General features: G+C 46.8%; 1 protein-coding gene across 5 annotated transcripts in view; it reads right to left on the bottom strand.

Annotated features, from left to right (window-relative positions):
• Positions 1 to 10534: 10534 nt before the first annotated feature.
• GAPVD1 (GTPase activating protein and VPS9 domains 1) overlaps positions 10535 to 15564 on the bottom strand; it is a 71407-nt gene continuing 66377 nt past the window's right edge. For all 5 annotated transcript variants that reach the window (XM_060608666.3, XM_060608668.3, XM_060608669.3 and 2 more), the window contains one exon: positions 10535 to 14563. In XM_060608666.3, the coding sequence (XP_060464649.1) occupies positions 14423 to 14563 (141 nt within the window). In that variant the 3' untranslated portion in view covers positions 10535 to 14422. The remainder of the gene's footprint in view (positions 14564 to 15564) is intronic.

Raw genomic sequence — 15564 nt, 5'->3', positions numbered from 1 at the left:
GTCCTCACAGACAGTCCTGCGCAGGCTCTGCCCTGAAGAGGCCTCTTCTCCCGCTGTCTCTATCCCTGCCTTCCCTGCCCCACAACGTCTTCTGGCTCGGTGCCTCTGACTCTTTGTCAAATGAGTTCATCAATCTGGAACGTAGGTTCATGGAGAGTTCCAGAGATAGGAAGAGAGTCCAGGCTAGTGGGAAAACAGCATGAGGTCAAGAGGCTAGGCTCTCTTGAACTTGGAGTTCAGACATGTGCCTCATGGTCACATGTGTGAATGCTGTGAGGATATGTGCCCGTGCATTGATATACATGCCTGTGTGTGCACATGGACACATGTGCACGTGTGTGTGTGTGTGTGCGTGTGTGTGTGGTTCAGACAGGAGCAGGGGAGCTCCATAAGCCAACTAGGCCCACTTAAGATGGCTTTCCATCCCCAAACTTTTTGCCCAGGAAATGTAATTAATTTAAACACTATTCCACCTCCTTTCCCCCCACCCCCAACCCATCACTATTGATCACAACAACCCCAGTCTCGGGTCCTCTGTTTGGAAAGTCTTTTTCAGCCTGGTGCTCACCAGCTCGTGACCAACTTCCAGGTAGAGTAAAGGATTAAATGGAAGGCACAATAAGAAGTGAAACAATTAGAATTTCTGCCTCATTATCATGGTAATCTTATCAGTCGGATAATGAGGTATTAATGGAGATTTAATGTGCATCTCATAACAGAATCCCTTGGAGAAAACACACAGGGAAATTGCTGTAAATCCACTTAATGATGGAGAAGTCCCAAAACACCATATTCCAAAGGATGAAAAATGCAGGATGCAAATGAGAAAGAATCAAGGTCAATAACACCACGGGGACAGGCCTAATGGCAGATTTGGAGATATATGTAATAAAAATTGCATGTTGCTTTTAAACCTCACCCTCTGTTGTTTTCAAATGTGCATTCCTAGTAATGAAACACAGAAGTGCAGCCAGAATGATTTGTATGTTTTAGAAACCATAGGGGGGATGGAAACATGTCTCACAACCCATCAGGCCCCCTGAGGGGAGCCATGGGAAATGGGGTGTTTTACCGAGAGGTCTCCAAGTGAAGGGGGGCAGAAGGAGAGCCCTTTGGTTGGCAGAGGGGGAAGCAGCCTATCTGAGTTCAAGGTCATTTGGGAAACAAGCATGCATTTACTTCCGCTCCTTCATTCAACCCTGTCAGTTGCCTGCCACGTGGCTGACCACAGACAACTCAGAAAGATGAAGGACACACACCGATACAAGCCAAACATAAGAGCTCTAATTCATAGAGCACCTACTATGTGCCACGTATGGCATCACTGAAATGCCATACATGGATGATCTCATTTAATTCCAACAGCAACACTGGGACAGAGAAACTATTAATATCCCCATTTCTCAGATGAGAAACTGAGGCTCAGAGAAATTAACAGTCTCAGGTTGCATCGTGGCCTGAACTTCACCACTACTGTATTAGGTTGAACCGTATGAAGCTGCCCATATTTGACCGGGACCCACAAAAAGAGTAATTTCAGATGGATCAGGCTAGTATTTTACTTTGTGGCTAGGGTCCCTTTCTAAGATATGGAAGCCTCTGAAAAAGGCAGAGAGAGGGACAGAAACCGTGCAGCTGAGTCTGCTCCGAGGGGCTGCCAGCTCTGAGGCTTCACAGGGGACCAGGGACGAGAACCCAGTGCTTCTGCTACAGCCCCTGGATTCCTATTTCCCACATCAGCTCTGGGGGCTCAGCCAGTGGGTGCTGAGTAAATGGAAAGGAAGCCCCAAAACACCCATCCGGTAAATTAAAAGCACTTTGTGAATCAGAAAATGCTAAGCAAATGTTGGCTGTTCAGTTCTTATAATTTATTGATGATAATAAACAACCCGTGGGCCTCCCAGACATTTACAAGGACTGAAGATCAAGTTAGCTCTATTTTCCACTTTAATTTTAGGGCACATAGATAAGGAGGGGTTTTGGGGACTCTGAGCACAGGGTGACTAACTGTCCGGGTTTGCCTGGAACTGTCTAGGTTTTAGTCCCGAAAATCCCACACCCCAGGAAACACCTCAGCCCTGGGTAAATTGAGACAGCTGGTCACCCCGCCCCAGAGGGACACCTGGACTCCCAGGGTCATGGGTAGGAGACATCAGGCCAGTTCCATCCAGCACTGGGCAGGCAGCCCACTGTACAGAGGTGGAATGGGAAGGCAGACAAGGAATCTTCACACGCAGCCACTGTCTGAGTTCTGGAACGGCCACTGAACATCCATCACCTCCTTATTCCTTGGGAACCCAGAGAGCCAGAGGAAAAGGGACCCACTATACAGATGAGGAAACTGAGACGTGGGCTGGTGAAGGGACCTGCCCAAAGTCACAAGTAGCCAGCGAGTGTCTGAAGGGCTGAAGAAGGGTGACAAGACCCTGCTTGAGGGTAGAAATGGCCCCCAGAGAAGAGGTCAGTCTCAACCAGGGAAAAGGCGGGGATCAGGCAACATTTCTGGAGTCTTGCAGCTGTGTTCCGTTTAATCACAGACTGCAAATTGAATGAAGTTAAGACAGTGTTGCCTCTTTGAATTTCCCCCAGGCCCTTTTTAATGAATAAATAGGCATGATTTGTAATTAGCTTATCCATTGTGCGAATCTTCTAGAGCACCTGAAGTGAGTTAAACATGCCCCCTGCAATCTCGTCGACAATATTAATTCGCTCAGCAAACATTTCTTCCTGATCCACTGTGCATGCGACCGAATGATCACATATTGCTCTGCAGTGGACGTATTGAGAAAAATTGGGATTTTTCGGCCTGGAAAGATGAAGACACAGTGTCCTCATCAGTTCTGCCTCCCAGTGTGGGATTTGGAAGCGACAAGTTGGGTTTGTTTTCATCAGCAAACGCTAGATAACCCGCAAAACAATCTCCCACCTTCCCCCTCACCCACCCAGCCTTTAAAATCCCCACAGCCACCGGCTCCAGAGGCTTCTGGTCATTAAGGCCACCTCACAGAGGGGCCCGAGGCGGGGGCCAGCGGTCCTCACCAATCTGGGCTGCCTTTCTTTTGTGCGAGCTGTCATCCGCCCCGGACCCGCCCGCAGCCGCTGTTTGAGTCCGCTGACTCCTGCCAAGCTAACGGGCGTCCTGTATCATTTATCCTGTAATTGGGGCCGCTTGTCACGAGTTTCGCCTGGTTTCTGGGCTAACCACGTGGCCGCGGCTGAAATTCCGAATCCTAACATTTCCCTGCTCAGAGCTGGTGGGAGGGCCCCTCGGCACAGGTAGCTGTCTTGATTGCCTCCACATTTTCCAGCAAAGGCGTTTCCATTCATCTTCATCATGGGCTCAATCTGTGCGCAGAGAGGAGGCGCTGCCCTGGTGGGTCCTCTCCACCCAGTCACCTGGAGGCTCTCTCTCATCTGTTCCTCTGCGTTCACAGCCGCATTTATATTCCGCCTGCCCTGCTGTTTCCTCAGGGGTCTGCGAGGGGTCCCCAGCAACCAGGCCCCCTCCCCCCACCGGTCCCTGCACGGGAGTCCAGGTGCCAGCCTGTCACAACAAAGGCGAAGGTCACCCCTTCTTCTGAACAAGGCGAATCAGGAGGTGGAGACGCTCCGTCTGTCCTTGGCGTGGCCTTGACACTGGCAAAGTGGACCGGGTTGTGTGTGGGGAAGGGGGAAGTAGGCTGTCCCTGCTCCAAAGAATCCTATTCAGCCTGATCTGCTGGTGCCCGCTGGGTGGCAGGCTTCATGTTGGGCACCGGGGAGGCGACTAGTGTCTAGCCCTGTCCTCCAAAGGATCGTCTGCGCAGGAGTGCACCCAGGATCAGGATAATGACCCATCATGGGTACCATCCTGTACAGTTTGCGAAGCTCCTTCTGCTCCCACCTCATGGGAGCTGCCCCTGACCCCATCCTGTCGGGCTGATATTTTGCAGAGGGCCAGACAGGACCCCCAAGTAGCTAAAAAACAAGGACTTGGAAATCCTCTAGACCTGGATCAGATCCGAGCCTTGCCATTTATTTTCTACGTGGCTTCGGATAAACCACCTCACCTCTCTGAACCTCAGCTTCCTCATCTGTCAAATGGGGCTCATAATACTACCCAGTTCACAGGTGAGGGCTCTGTGACGTATCGTGTATAAAGCACTCAACGCTGTGCCAGGCACATGAAGATGGTCCCAGAACCCGAGGCATTATTGTGACTAACAGTATGTGCACCCTCGGTAGCACCTCCCTGAAGGACAGGGTGCGAGGGTCCTCACAGTTTGAGAACTGGACTGTGTCCAGCAAGATCATCTCGCTTTGGAACCTGTCAGAGCTGGGCTCAAGTCCTGACTGGGTTACTCATTGGCTATGTGACTGAGGGCTGCTGCCTCATCTGTGAAATGGGAATAATAACCTTGCTACAGAAATACTTTCTAGATCGGGTATAATGGTTACTGTTTGCTAGAACATAGGGCGGGCAAAGAGGACTGTGGTGTGCCTAGTTGGGGGGGGGCATGAAGGAGTCCCGGGGTCCATCTAGAGCTGGCCAGTTTGGTGAAAGACCCGATGAAGGGGGCTGGTCCCTTCTGTGTCCAGGAGCCTCTCGCTCTCCTGGGCACACTGACCCCTCCTCCAAAGGGGCCCGGTGGGGTGGGGTGGGAGGGGGTGGCGGGGAACCTTCACCAGGAAGCCCTTTCAGCCAATTGTCTGTACCTGTCCTTGGCCACAAGATGTCACCCAAGGAACAGCAAAGCAGGGACCTGGGAGGAAACCGGCTAGCCCAAAGCCAGCCCAGGAAATGGCAAATCCCAGCCCTTCTCACAGGACCGCCCCCCCGGGAAGCCTCAGGGGTAGAGCCCGCGAATTGGACGTGCTGCAGTGAGTTCAGGTCCCAGACTTCCAGCAGGATGTGACCCTGTTGCCCCAGTGAACACTAGTTTGTATAGCCCCCCCCCCCCCGAATTAATAAGTAGATATGATAATTCCCACCTCACAGAGCAGGAGTAAATAGTGCCTGGGGAACAAGGGTGGGGAGGAAGGAGGCGACGACACCCACACTTTGGTGTGACTGGGCTACATTTGGGGCAGGCGCTCAGCAGGATACCTGACAGCGTCCATCCCTGCCCCGTGCTTGCTAAGGTGTGGGGAGCACACACTGAGAGCACATGCTCTGCACCCCCAGGCTCCCTCTTCTGATGACTCCACCTTCCTGGTTGTTCAGCTCCACGTGGCCCAGCAGGACCCGTACCAATTCTTTGTGTGGCAACCACCTGGTGCCTGGATCTAGAACGGGGAAGATGGGGAGCAAGGGTATGACTCCGGCCCTGGAGTCCCGGGGGCAGCCCCAAGTGAACCACCCCAATGGTGGGCAGCCCACAGTCTGGAGTCCGGGGACCCCCTGCCCAGCCAGGGCACGCAGCAGGAGTTGTCGAGGCCCAGCCAGTGCCCTGGTGTCTCCAGACCCGAGGACCAGCTGCAGGTGAAGAACCCAGGTGTTCTGGGCCCCCATCCTGACCCACAGGGCCTGCAGAACTTGACCCTGGCCCAGGGGCCCAGTGTGCAGCCTAAGTTCTTCGCAGACTTGTCACAGACTTGGCATAGCTGTGCTGGCACTTTGGTGGGTGCAAGGCTCCTCATCACTTCCTCCACTAGATGGGGCTGCGGAGGAGTGTCCCCCCACCTACGTGCCTACCAGGTGGAGGCCACGGGCTTGGGGCAGGGTGCCTTCCCAGAGGATGTGAAGGTGGGGAAAGAAGGAGGAACCCCCTTTGCTGAGGAGCTACTGTCTGTCCTCTCCTCCATCCCCATCTGCAGACATTTGGGGACACCTGCAATTTGGGATGGGACAGTCCCCTAGGAGAGCACAGACTCCAGGGAGATCATTGCTTTGTAGAGAAGTGTACAGGGGATGTGGCCTCACTGTGGACGCAGGGAAGGATGGGGGCATCTGGGAAGACTTCCTCCGGAAGGGACATTTGAAGTTGGAGGAGTGTTTAGGGAGAGGTATTGAAGCCAGAAGGACCCAGCAAAGGCAAAGGCTTATAGGCAGCAAAGCATGACCCTCAGGGTAGAGGTGAGAGCTTTGAGGCCCCAGGTGGAGCTGGAGAAGGAGACGGGACAGGGAGAGGCATATAGCTGAAAAGTAGGTTGGAACCAAAATAGAAGAGAGAATTTTAGGCAGAAGGGGAATCTGATTAGACCTAATTGTAAGAGCACCTAGGAGAAAGGGCCTGGAGGGAGTCGGAAGGTGGTTGCGGGAACGGAGGTGGGGGAAAACGGCTGTGGTAGTGGACGTATATTCAGGAGAAGTTGCTCGGGAGACATCAGGAGGTTTGGGTGACCCAGAGATGGGGGCAGTGAAGCAAAGCGCCAGAGGCAGGATGGGGCAGGATGCTTATGGACTGAAGTATCCAAATCCAGAAGGGTAAAAAGGAAAGCTTCAGAAATGGTTCCACTCTAGTTAGTATTCATGACCACAGCACAAAAGACGTAGGTTCACTACAGAGCCTTTCAGTTAAAAATGGGTTCCTTTGGAGTGGTTTCTGTGCTCACGGGTTGTTCATGTGTGCCTGGAATGTCTAGGGGCATAGCCACTGCTGCCCGTCTAGGGTGACCTCCACGGTGTCAGTGCGCTTTAGCTACATCCCTCAAACGATAGGGCAGGAGAAATATTTCAAGATGATATATATAATCCTAATATACATATGACAAAATCAGATACTGGAAGGGTCATTGAGATAATAGAGCCCAACCGGAAACAGCCCTTCGAAGTTGTCACTTGCCTTAGGTCTGGTTCGTGGCGAAGCTTAGAACCGTCTTCCGGTGCTACAGCCACACACAACTCAAAACCATGGCTTTTCAGGTGGCAGGAACCTTCCAGGGAGGGAAGACACTTCAGGCTGGTGGGTGTGGTCCAGTTTTGCAGTGGAGGAAGTGCTAGGGGGAGGCCCTTACCACCTTCCCTTTCTGTCATCTGTCACTTTTTTATGCTCTTCCCTCCTTCCCCTTCCTCTCCTGGAGCGGGCTCACTCCCCACTCGGCCCCAGGGCCTCATTAGTCATTAGCAACAGCCACAAGAGAAGGGACACAGGGTTGTTGGTGATCAAGAAATTAGGGGCACCTGGGTGGCGCAGTCGGTTAAGCGTCCGACTTCAGCCAGGTCACGATCTCGCGGTCCGTGAGTTCCAGCCCCGCGTCAGGCTCTGGGCCGATGGCTCGGAGCCTGGAGCCTGTTTCCGATTCTGTGTCTCCCTCTCTCTCTGCCCCTCCCCCGTTCATGCTCTGTCTCTCTCTGTCCCAAAAATAAATAAAAAACGTTGAAAAAAATTTTTTTTTAAAGAAATGAGTGGGCAGGAAGGAGGTAAATAAATCCAGGAGTTGGATTCCATGGATTGAGGGGCTTGGAAAGAGAGGAAAGTCAAGTCAGAAGCCAGGGGCTGCGAGAACTAATGGGACGCCAATTGTAAGCGGAAACAAAACACAACAGAAATCAGACATTTTGAAAGCGAAATAGTGAGGATTATGAGGAAGAAGATTAGACAAATATTTTTTTCATACAGAAATTTGAACACTGCGATCCTCTGGAGATGTTCAGGCATTTGAGATTTGGGGAAAAGATAGTTTTTACATAACCACCCTGGTTATGAGTAAAGAAAACACTTGTATTTAAGCAAATAAAAAGAGCTATCCTTACAGGATAAACTGGACTGGCCATCTGGTGAAAGTTGTGGTTTTTTGTTTTTTTTTTAAATATTTATTTGTTTTTGAGAGAGACAAGCAGGGGAGGTGCAGAGGGAGAGGGGGACAGAAGATCAAGCCCTCTGTGGGGCTTGAACCCACAAACCATGAGATCATGACCCGAGCTGAAGTCAGACACTCAACTGACTGAGCCACCCAGGCACCCCTGTGTAAGGGTCTGCCTTCCTCACACCTGTCATCCTTATAGGATGTGGGGCCAAGCCTTTAAAAATTGAACAACTTCTGCAGTGGATCCTGAATTTTAACAAGCATCAGAGTCAGATGGGGAGCTCGCTAGGAATGTAGATTCCTGGACTTTCCCCCAGAAATCTGACTCAATGGCTGCGGGGTGAGATCACAAGTTTATGGATGTCGCCAGTTAGGCAGTGCACGTGGTCCACTGGTTCATACTTGGTGAAAGGCTGGCTGTCATGGCACTTCTCAAACTTCCCTGAGGATGCCACCTGGAGGACTTACTTTTGTTTTTATATAAAAGAAAACTTTGAATGCTTGCCCTTAAAAATTATAAAGACTAGGGGCACCGGGGTGACTCAGGTGTCTGACTTTGGCTCAGGTCATGATCTCACGGTTTGTGAGTTTGAGCCTCATCTCAGGTTCTGTGCTGATGGCTCGGAGCCTGGAGCCTGCTTCAGATTCTGTGCGTGTCTCTCTCTCTGCCTCTCCCCCAGTCACGCTCTGTCTCTGTGTCAAAAATAAACATTAAAAAAAAAAATTGTCTTAATAATAAGGACTATACATGATTTGGAAATAAGACTACCAAACAATGGCCAAATAAGAACTGTCCATTCCATGCCTTCGTTTGGTCACTTGGTCACTCAGAAATAAAAATGTTATCAGCTACTGCTGTTGTTCCTTGTCACCTTCCATTATTTTTGTCCGTGAATTCACCATAGTCTATTTCCCTTTCCATATAAATTTGAGACCCTTCTTCGTATACCAATAGGCCACATCTCTGAAACTTGCCTGGAATAATGACATACTGTGCCACATTGTCATTTGACTGACATCACCCACTTGGTATGCTTCACTTTTCTCTTATTGCCACATCTCATTTGCTGCTGGAGAAAATACTGTGACTGGGTGTTTTTCTTCCACCTGTGTCATGACTGGGTCCTGACCCACTTGCCCTAGTAAATGCACACGATTCAGAGATCTTTCAAGAACGAAACTGCTCGCTATTTCAGACTCTGCTCTTAAAAACTGATCAAGTACCTGTAATACAGTTCTTTGAAATATGGCTTCTATTTTCTTTTTTTCTACAATTTAATCGTTAGCCTTTTCCTGACTCTCTAGGACCACTTGAGCATGTAAAGATTCCTGGTTCCATCCTCAATAAATTCAGATTTACAAACAAGAGTACCAGGTGATTCTCAACAGGGAAGTTTGGAAAAGCATGGTTTACAGAACTCCCTGGGGCATAATTTTAGGTCCCAACCCCAGAGATTATAATTCCTTTGACCAGAGTGAGTTGGAACAGAGCCCTTGACTCAATTCATCAGGAATGATCAAGAAACATCAGCGGCTATGTATATTAATCAACAGCCCTGGTTAAAAAACTTTTGTCAAGCCTACAAATTAAGAGCAGTAAGGAAAGCTGAAGTGAAAATGTCCTATATTTTTAAAAATCACATTAAAAGGGGCACCTGGCTGGTTCTGTCAGTGGAGCGGGCTAATCCTGATCTCGAGGTTGTGAGTTCAGGCCCCACGTTAGGCACAGAGCTTACTTTAAAAAATCACATCAGATACTCTTTTCACACGAACATAAAATTTAATGGTTTTGGCCAGCAACATGCTGAATTCCTAGTTAACAGAATTAGGTTTACTGTGGTTTTCATGTTCAGCATCCACAACAGGTTCAATGACTTGGAACTGAGCACTATTCCCAAATGCGGAAGATGTTTTCAGGATTCTCGCAACCAGAGATTTTCCAGCCTCTTTGGTCAATTTTCTAAAAAGTCTATGTACTGCATTTTGGTACCACCAAGAAGATGGAAAAGGATTCTCCTGGAATGAAATGACCGAAGCAAAAGCTCTCCGATGAAAACTGAAATCTCTAGTTTACAGCCAAGAGGAGCTTCTGAGAAAGGATTTCCCTTTTCAGGATCATGACACGTTTTACAGGCAGTGCTGCATGGAGGCCTAGCTAAACAGTGCCACTGGCTCAGCCTCCTTTGGGAAAAGCTACAGAGCCACTTCTTTGGAGAGAAGGGTTGAGTGGGTACAAATGTAACAGGAGTCCAAGCACACAGGTAATGCCAAGTTGGCAAGTAGAGTCGAATTCTATGTCCAGTTTTAGGCCAGTGATAGCATGAACTTTAATACTGAACGACCGAATGAACACTGAGCCCTAATCAAATTTTTTTAATGTTTCCTTCTAAATAAGGAGCAATCAATACAGGGAAAGCACCTTTCCACCAGCAAGGGAAGCCTGCAGAGTGAGCTTGTGACAAGGGCTCCTTGTCTAATAGCACCTCCCCTGGGCCGAAAAGGTTAATAAAGGCTTCAGGGAATACTGTGATTAGGACTTTTGCTCTCAGAACTAAGGCTGATGAATCGCTACCAAATACAAGGGCCAGATACAAACTGTGTTAAAACAGTAAACGTTCACAATCTCGTTAGTAACCGCTAGCTCATTCTAATTCCTTCCTGGACCACACTTAACAAATATCCTTAGATGTTCAGATGAAAAAAAGGCAAGTGTGAATTCTTGGAGAACATTAGTAATATTTGGAGTGAAAGAAACTTTCAGAAATGCTTCTGCGTACAAAATAGATGATGGAAACATAAAACGCAGTGAATTCAACTGCTCTCCCTTTTTAATCAGTTTTACAGAATGAGACTGTACATTAGTGATCACATTAGAAGACAGGATGAGTCTCCTGTACATATACAAGATTGTGCAAGCTCATTAACTGAGGCTTAGGTAAGGTTTTATCAGTTTCGAGAGGAGAGGCAGTACAAAGCTTTTTAGTACAGGAGAAGCACAAGAATACGGTAAACAAGACAGAGAGTATCAACTCAGCAGGGGTGAATTTTTAAGGCGTGTGGCCCCTGCCCACACTGTCTGCCATTAACCAAGTGGAGAGGACCTCCCCACTCTCGAACTTAACCATTGCTGAGCGCAGGCCTGTGGGACACATGAGCTCCACCGTGACTCCATAGCTCAACCACACCAACCGTGACAATGCGCAAACTATGTTTCCCTTTCTCTAAGTGTTCTCCAGGGTAATAAAGCCGTTCCTGGTCATCTTACTTCTTGGGTAACCTACATTCTAAGGTATATTAAGTATTAACCTGGGAAATTCTCAAGCATTTTGGCATTCAAAATATCTAAAATACCTCGTCACTGTTAATCTACTTACTAAAAATTCTTTGAGCTTCAAGATGGTTTCTGATTTCCCCCCACCCCCCGAATTATGGCAATCAAATACAGAATAAATTCACTAGATTTAAAAGAACTAGAAAGAGGGCAAATATAGACTTTTCCTTAAAGAAATAAAGCAGGAACGGAGAAGCAGGAGGAAAACGTTTAAGAAGCTAACCCCGCTACATTTCTATCCCTCCCATGCAACCCACTAATGATTTTGAGCAAGTGTGGTCCTCCTTTTCCCTTTCCACACCCAATCACATCAGAGAACGGGGTCTTTAAAGCCTCACCCATTTAAAACATGAAGTTGACCTTTACTTGGCTCAAACCGGAATCCGCAAGGCAGGTTACACAAAGATGGTGCTGGATGGGCACGCGCGCTCAGCTGCTGGGTCTGACGAGAGCGCAGCCTCACTACCATTTGGGCCAGGTTCCTGTTCTCTGGCTTAGCACCTCAGCAACGTGTATATTGAAAGTCTGGATTAAACAAAGGCTTCCAGGACGCAACAGGAAAAGGGAAAACCATGCATCACATCTATTTTCAATCCCTCACGAAGCCTAATTCTCTTACTACAGCAATTTAATATCTGTATAAAAAAAGGCTTTCATAAGCAGGTTTTAAAAAGAAAAAGCAGAAGCCAGCAATTCCTGGGGCTGAGACGTAAACTAAAGCGGAGAAAGAAAACAAAAACGTTTACCAGGTTTAAAAAAAAATAGTAATTTTATGAAGACAATCCTCAGTCTGTGTTTCTCCTGCTTAACTTTCAGGAAGCAGAATATTAACACAAAACATAAACTGATTTTTCACTAGAGAAGTTAACTGTAGAATATTTCAGTGAACTGAGCCACTCTCTCTCCATTTAACAACATCATTGCAAATTCCACATAATACTCAGCGGCTACTGTTTCCTATGGGTGATTTTATACTTTTGCACTAATCCCTCATAGAAAATAAGTGCTGGGAGGAAATGTAATAAGAACCAAAGAACAACTATCCCTCCTTCCCAAAGGAGCATAGTCAAATTACTCCCTGTCTCCCACCCTACCGCTGCCACGCAGATAGTCACCAACTCCTAAATTCAGAAATCAACACTATAAGAAAATCATGCCATGAAATCAAGCCAGCAAAATGGCTGATGCTGATTGGTTCTTGCTCCTAAAAGGGTTTGCAGAGGGAGATGTAGCTACTCCTTAAAGAGCCGGGCTGTGCTTCTCCGCCAGCTCCCGAGTTAAGCCCCAGGCCCCGGCCTCTGTCTCAGAGGTGTAATCGGATGCCAGATCCCTGGGGTTCCACCCTCACCCCTGGCCCCAGCACTGCATGGCTCTTACCTCCTGCCTCCAGCACAGCCCTACACCCACAGCTCACCACCTTCTCCACAGAAAAGAGCCCTGTGCAATGTCCACAGCTTCATATTTATTTCTATAGTGATAACACAGAATGGATTTAGCAACCATTTGGAGAGGAAAAAAAATCCGTTAAAGCCCATAAAAATGAATTTCAACTATTCCAAGTCTTCTATTGACTTAACATTTATTGACTCAAATACTGAAATAAATGGACTCGCCCTAGGTCTTAGAAATCGTGTCAGACTGTTTGTCTTGTAAAGTATTTAATGACAGGATCTGACTTCTAATACGTAGGCAGGTTTGACAGTCACAGCCCATGAAGCACAGGACTCTACACAGATTTCTTGACCTAACATTCAAAAGGACATTTTGTAGTACTAGTTTAATTTTGATCTCTCCCTAAAAGGCAGAAACCACATCCCACACTCCTATGTAACTTATCTCGGTATTCTAAAATAAATGAATGAGAAGAGATGGGAGCATAAAGAAAATCCAGCTTCTTTAGGCACAATTAAACACAGAGGTCTCGGAGAGAAGAAGATGGCCTCCGGATTCATCTGCTCACCGCTGTTTGTCACAGTTCCCTTAAAAATGCCTAGAAATGCTGCTAGCAACAAGGGACTCAAAGTATGGGACTGAGTTTGTTATAAAAGAAGCTAACCAAGTTTAGGAAACATACAGAGTGAGAGCAGTCGGGGATGACTTACACCCCAGACTTGTGCTTGAAGCTCTGGTGTGCCTCCCTAGCCAATTTCTCACACACCAACACCCATTCCTGATTAATTATCAATATACAATCAAACCAAAATACTGAAACCCAGACTTTTGTTCAGAAGAGGGAAATAAAGGCACAGAAACCTGCCAAAATAGATTTTTTTCCATAAGAATAATATGGTTGATTAAAATAGTTTATCACTAGTAAAACTTGTATCACTAGAGCAGACAATACAAATTAGTTTTTAAAAAAATGACATTCACTGAATTCCTGGTCTGTCATTCAATGTGAATAATCATCAAAAATATATTACAATGAAAGGTTTAAAAGGAGTTCTGTTTGGGGTTTCTACACTGTATTTAGTATGTACCACAGTAACATGTTAGGTATCTACTGTTCCTCTGTATGTAACGCATGGCGATTAAACAGTCTACCTCGCTCCTCCTGCAGGCTCAAAGACGTCTGTGGTGAGGAATGTCTAAGTGATTGTTATACCCCTCATCAAAGGCAGCCTTGTGCATCAAACTCCACACCTAGAAAGTTCAAGAAACTGTTTTACACTTTAATAAATATTTCTGTGTATTTGTTGCTTTTAAGCTCAGCTTAAACTTTGTCAAGGAAACCATTTCACAAGAGGGTACGTCACAACCTACTATCAGCAATATTCCTTGTTTATTAGAATCTGAAGATGTCCATATTACATCAAATATAAATATATATTATATTTACATTTCCTTCTTAGCTTTTCGATCTAGGTGAGTGTATTTATATAATGCCACTAATGTCACCACTATTATAATCCTCAGTGCAACTGCTATTTTCCTTCCATTAGATGCATAGAAGATTACGCAGCATCTAAAAAGAGGTGTACTGTTCTTTTCTTTTTCTTTTTTGTTTTTTTAAATAAAAGGAAAGAATGGGTATTCGTGAATGGAGATCTAGGAATTTTCTAGATTTTGTTGTGTTTTTTAATATTTCAAAATACCTGAAAAATGTGGTCCCTTTTTGCAGTACTAGTCTCTACTTGGGACAAGAAAATAACCAAATATGCAACAGAAAAGAAAAGAGCCCAAAGAAAAGAGAACCTGCTTGTTAGCTCATTAATCTGTTTAGTAAAGATCTGTTTTAAAATGTCTGAACGCTGTACAATATTATACAAAAACAATCTTCAGCCTTCAAAGCAGCTGGTACATTTTCTAAGAGAGCTGTTTGCCCGCCTAACAGTCTGCTGCCTCGGTGGGCCTTGGTCTTGGTCACTTCCGGTCATCAATCGTTTTAATGAATTCCACCGCTGCCGTGAACTGCATCCACCAGTAGGACTCCTCTCCAGACAGACAGCTGGCATAAAAGCTACTGATATACTGGACGGTAGACAGCAAACAGGGTGGATTTGCCTAGAGAAGTGAAAACGAAGAGAGTCAATTACTCAGATGTACAACTCCGCGAAAACCCTCTAAGCTCACATCTTTCAATGTCTTCCTATGAAAGAGACACCAGTCCTTTTGAAAATAATCCCCAAAGTCTTCTTCGGGAGCAATTTATAAACCTTAGCCACTATGAGTAACAACGGTATACTGGAAAGGCAACTCAGGTTCTAATGCCAGCTGAACTATCTAGACCTTTCTATCCTTGTAAGTCAATGAAGCTTGCTGGTCCTTATGGAGGCTGAGCTAATCCTAGTGGACTTTACTCAACACATCCCAGGATTCCAGAATGTTAGATAAGGAAATAAAGGCTGTACACCAATTGAGAAAGAAAAAAAACTAAAAAGATAATATGGTGAGCTGCCTGCTTTTTCACTTTCTTCACATAGACAGAAAAGACACAGGCGTTGTAAGTGGTTGGGAGGACACACTAAGGCCTGTGCCCCAGAACGAGCTCGCACTGGCTCTGCAAAGAACGAGACACATCACACCTGGAAGATACAAGGACAACGGCCGACAGCAGGAGTCGGGAAGGCTGACCGCACACTGATCCTATAGGCTGTCGACTGAGCTAAGAATTCAGATTGCAGAAATACCGCAATATCAAGAATTAGTAAAACCTATGTCAGATATACTTTAGACGTCAACAGGTGGTCTGAGCTAACTGGAACACATAAGTGACACAGTCACTTGGCAGCTGTGTGCGCTCAAACTGCATGGTTCCCCTGAAAATGCTCACAATAAACCATTTAAACGATGACATTTCAATTTTAAAGTAAAAAAAAAAACCACAAGAGACACCAGTACATTTTAAGATAATATGGCACAGGGGCGCCTGGGTGGCCCAGTAGGTTAAGCATCTGACTCCTGATTTCGGCTCAGGTCATGATCTCACAGTTCATGGGATCAAGCCCCACGTCAGGCTCTGTGCTGACAGCCCAGAACCTGCTTGGGATTCTCTCTCTCCCTCC

The sequence above is a fragment of the Panthera onca genome, chromosome D4 (genome assembly GCF_046562875.1).
Source record: "Panthera onca isolate mPanOnc1 chromosome D4, mPanOnc1 haplotype 2, whole genome shotgun sequence".
Taxonomy (NCBI): Eukaryota; Metazoa; Chordata; class Mammalia; order Carnivora; family Felidae; genus Panthera; species Panthera onca.
Note: the sequence above shows the minus strand (reverse complement) of the source record. Positions and strands in the feature narration are given on the sequence as shown.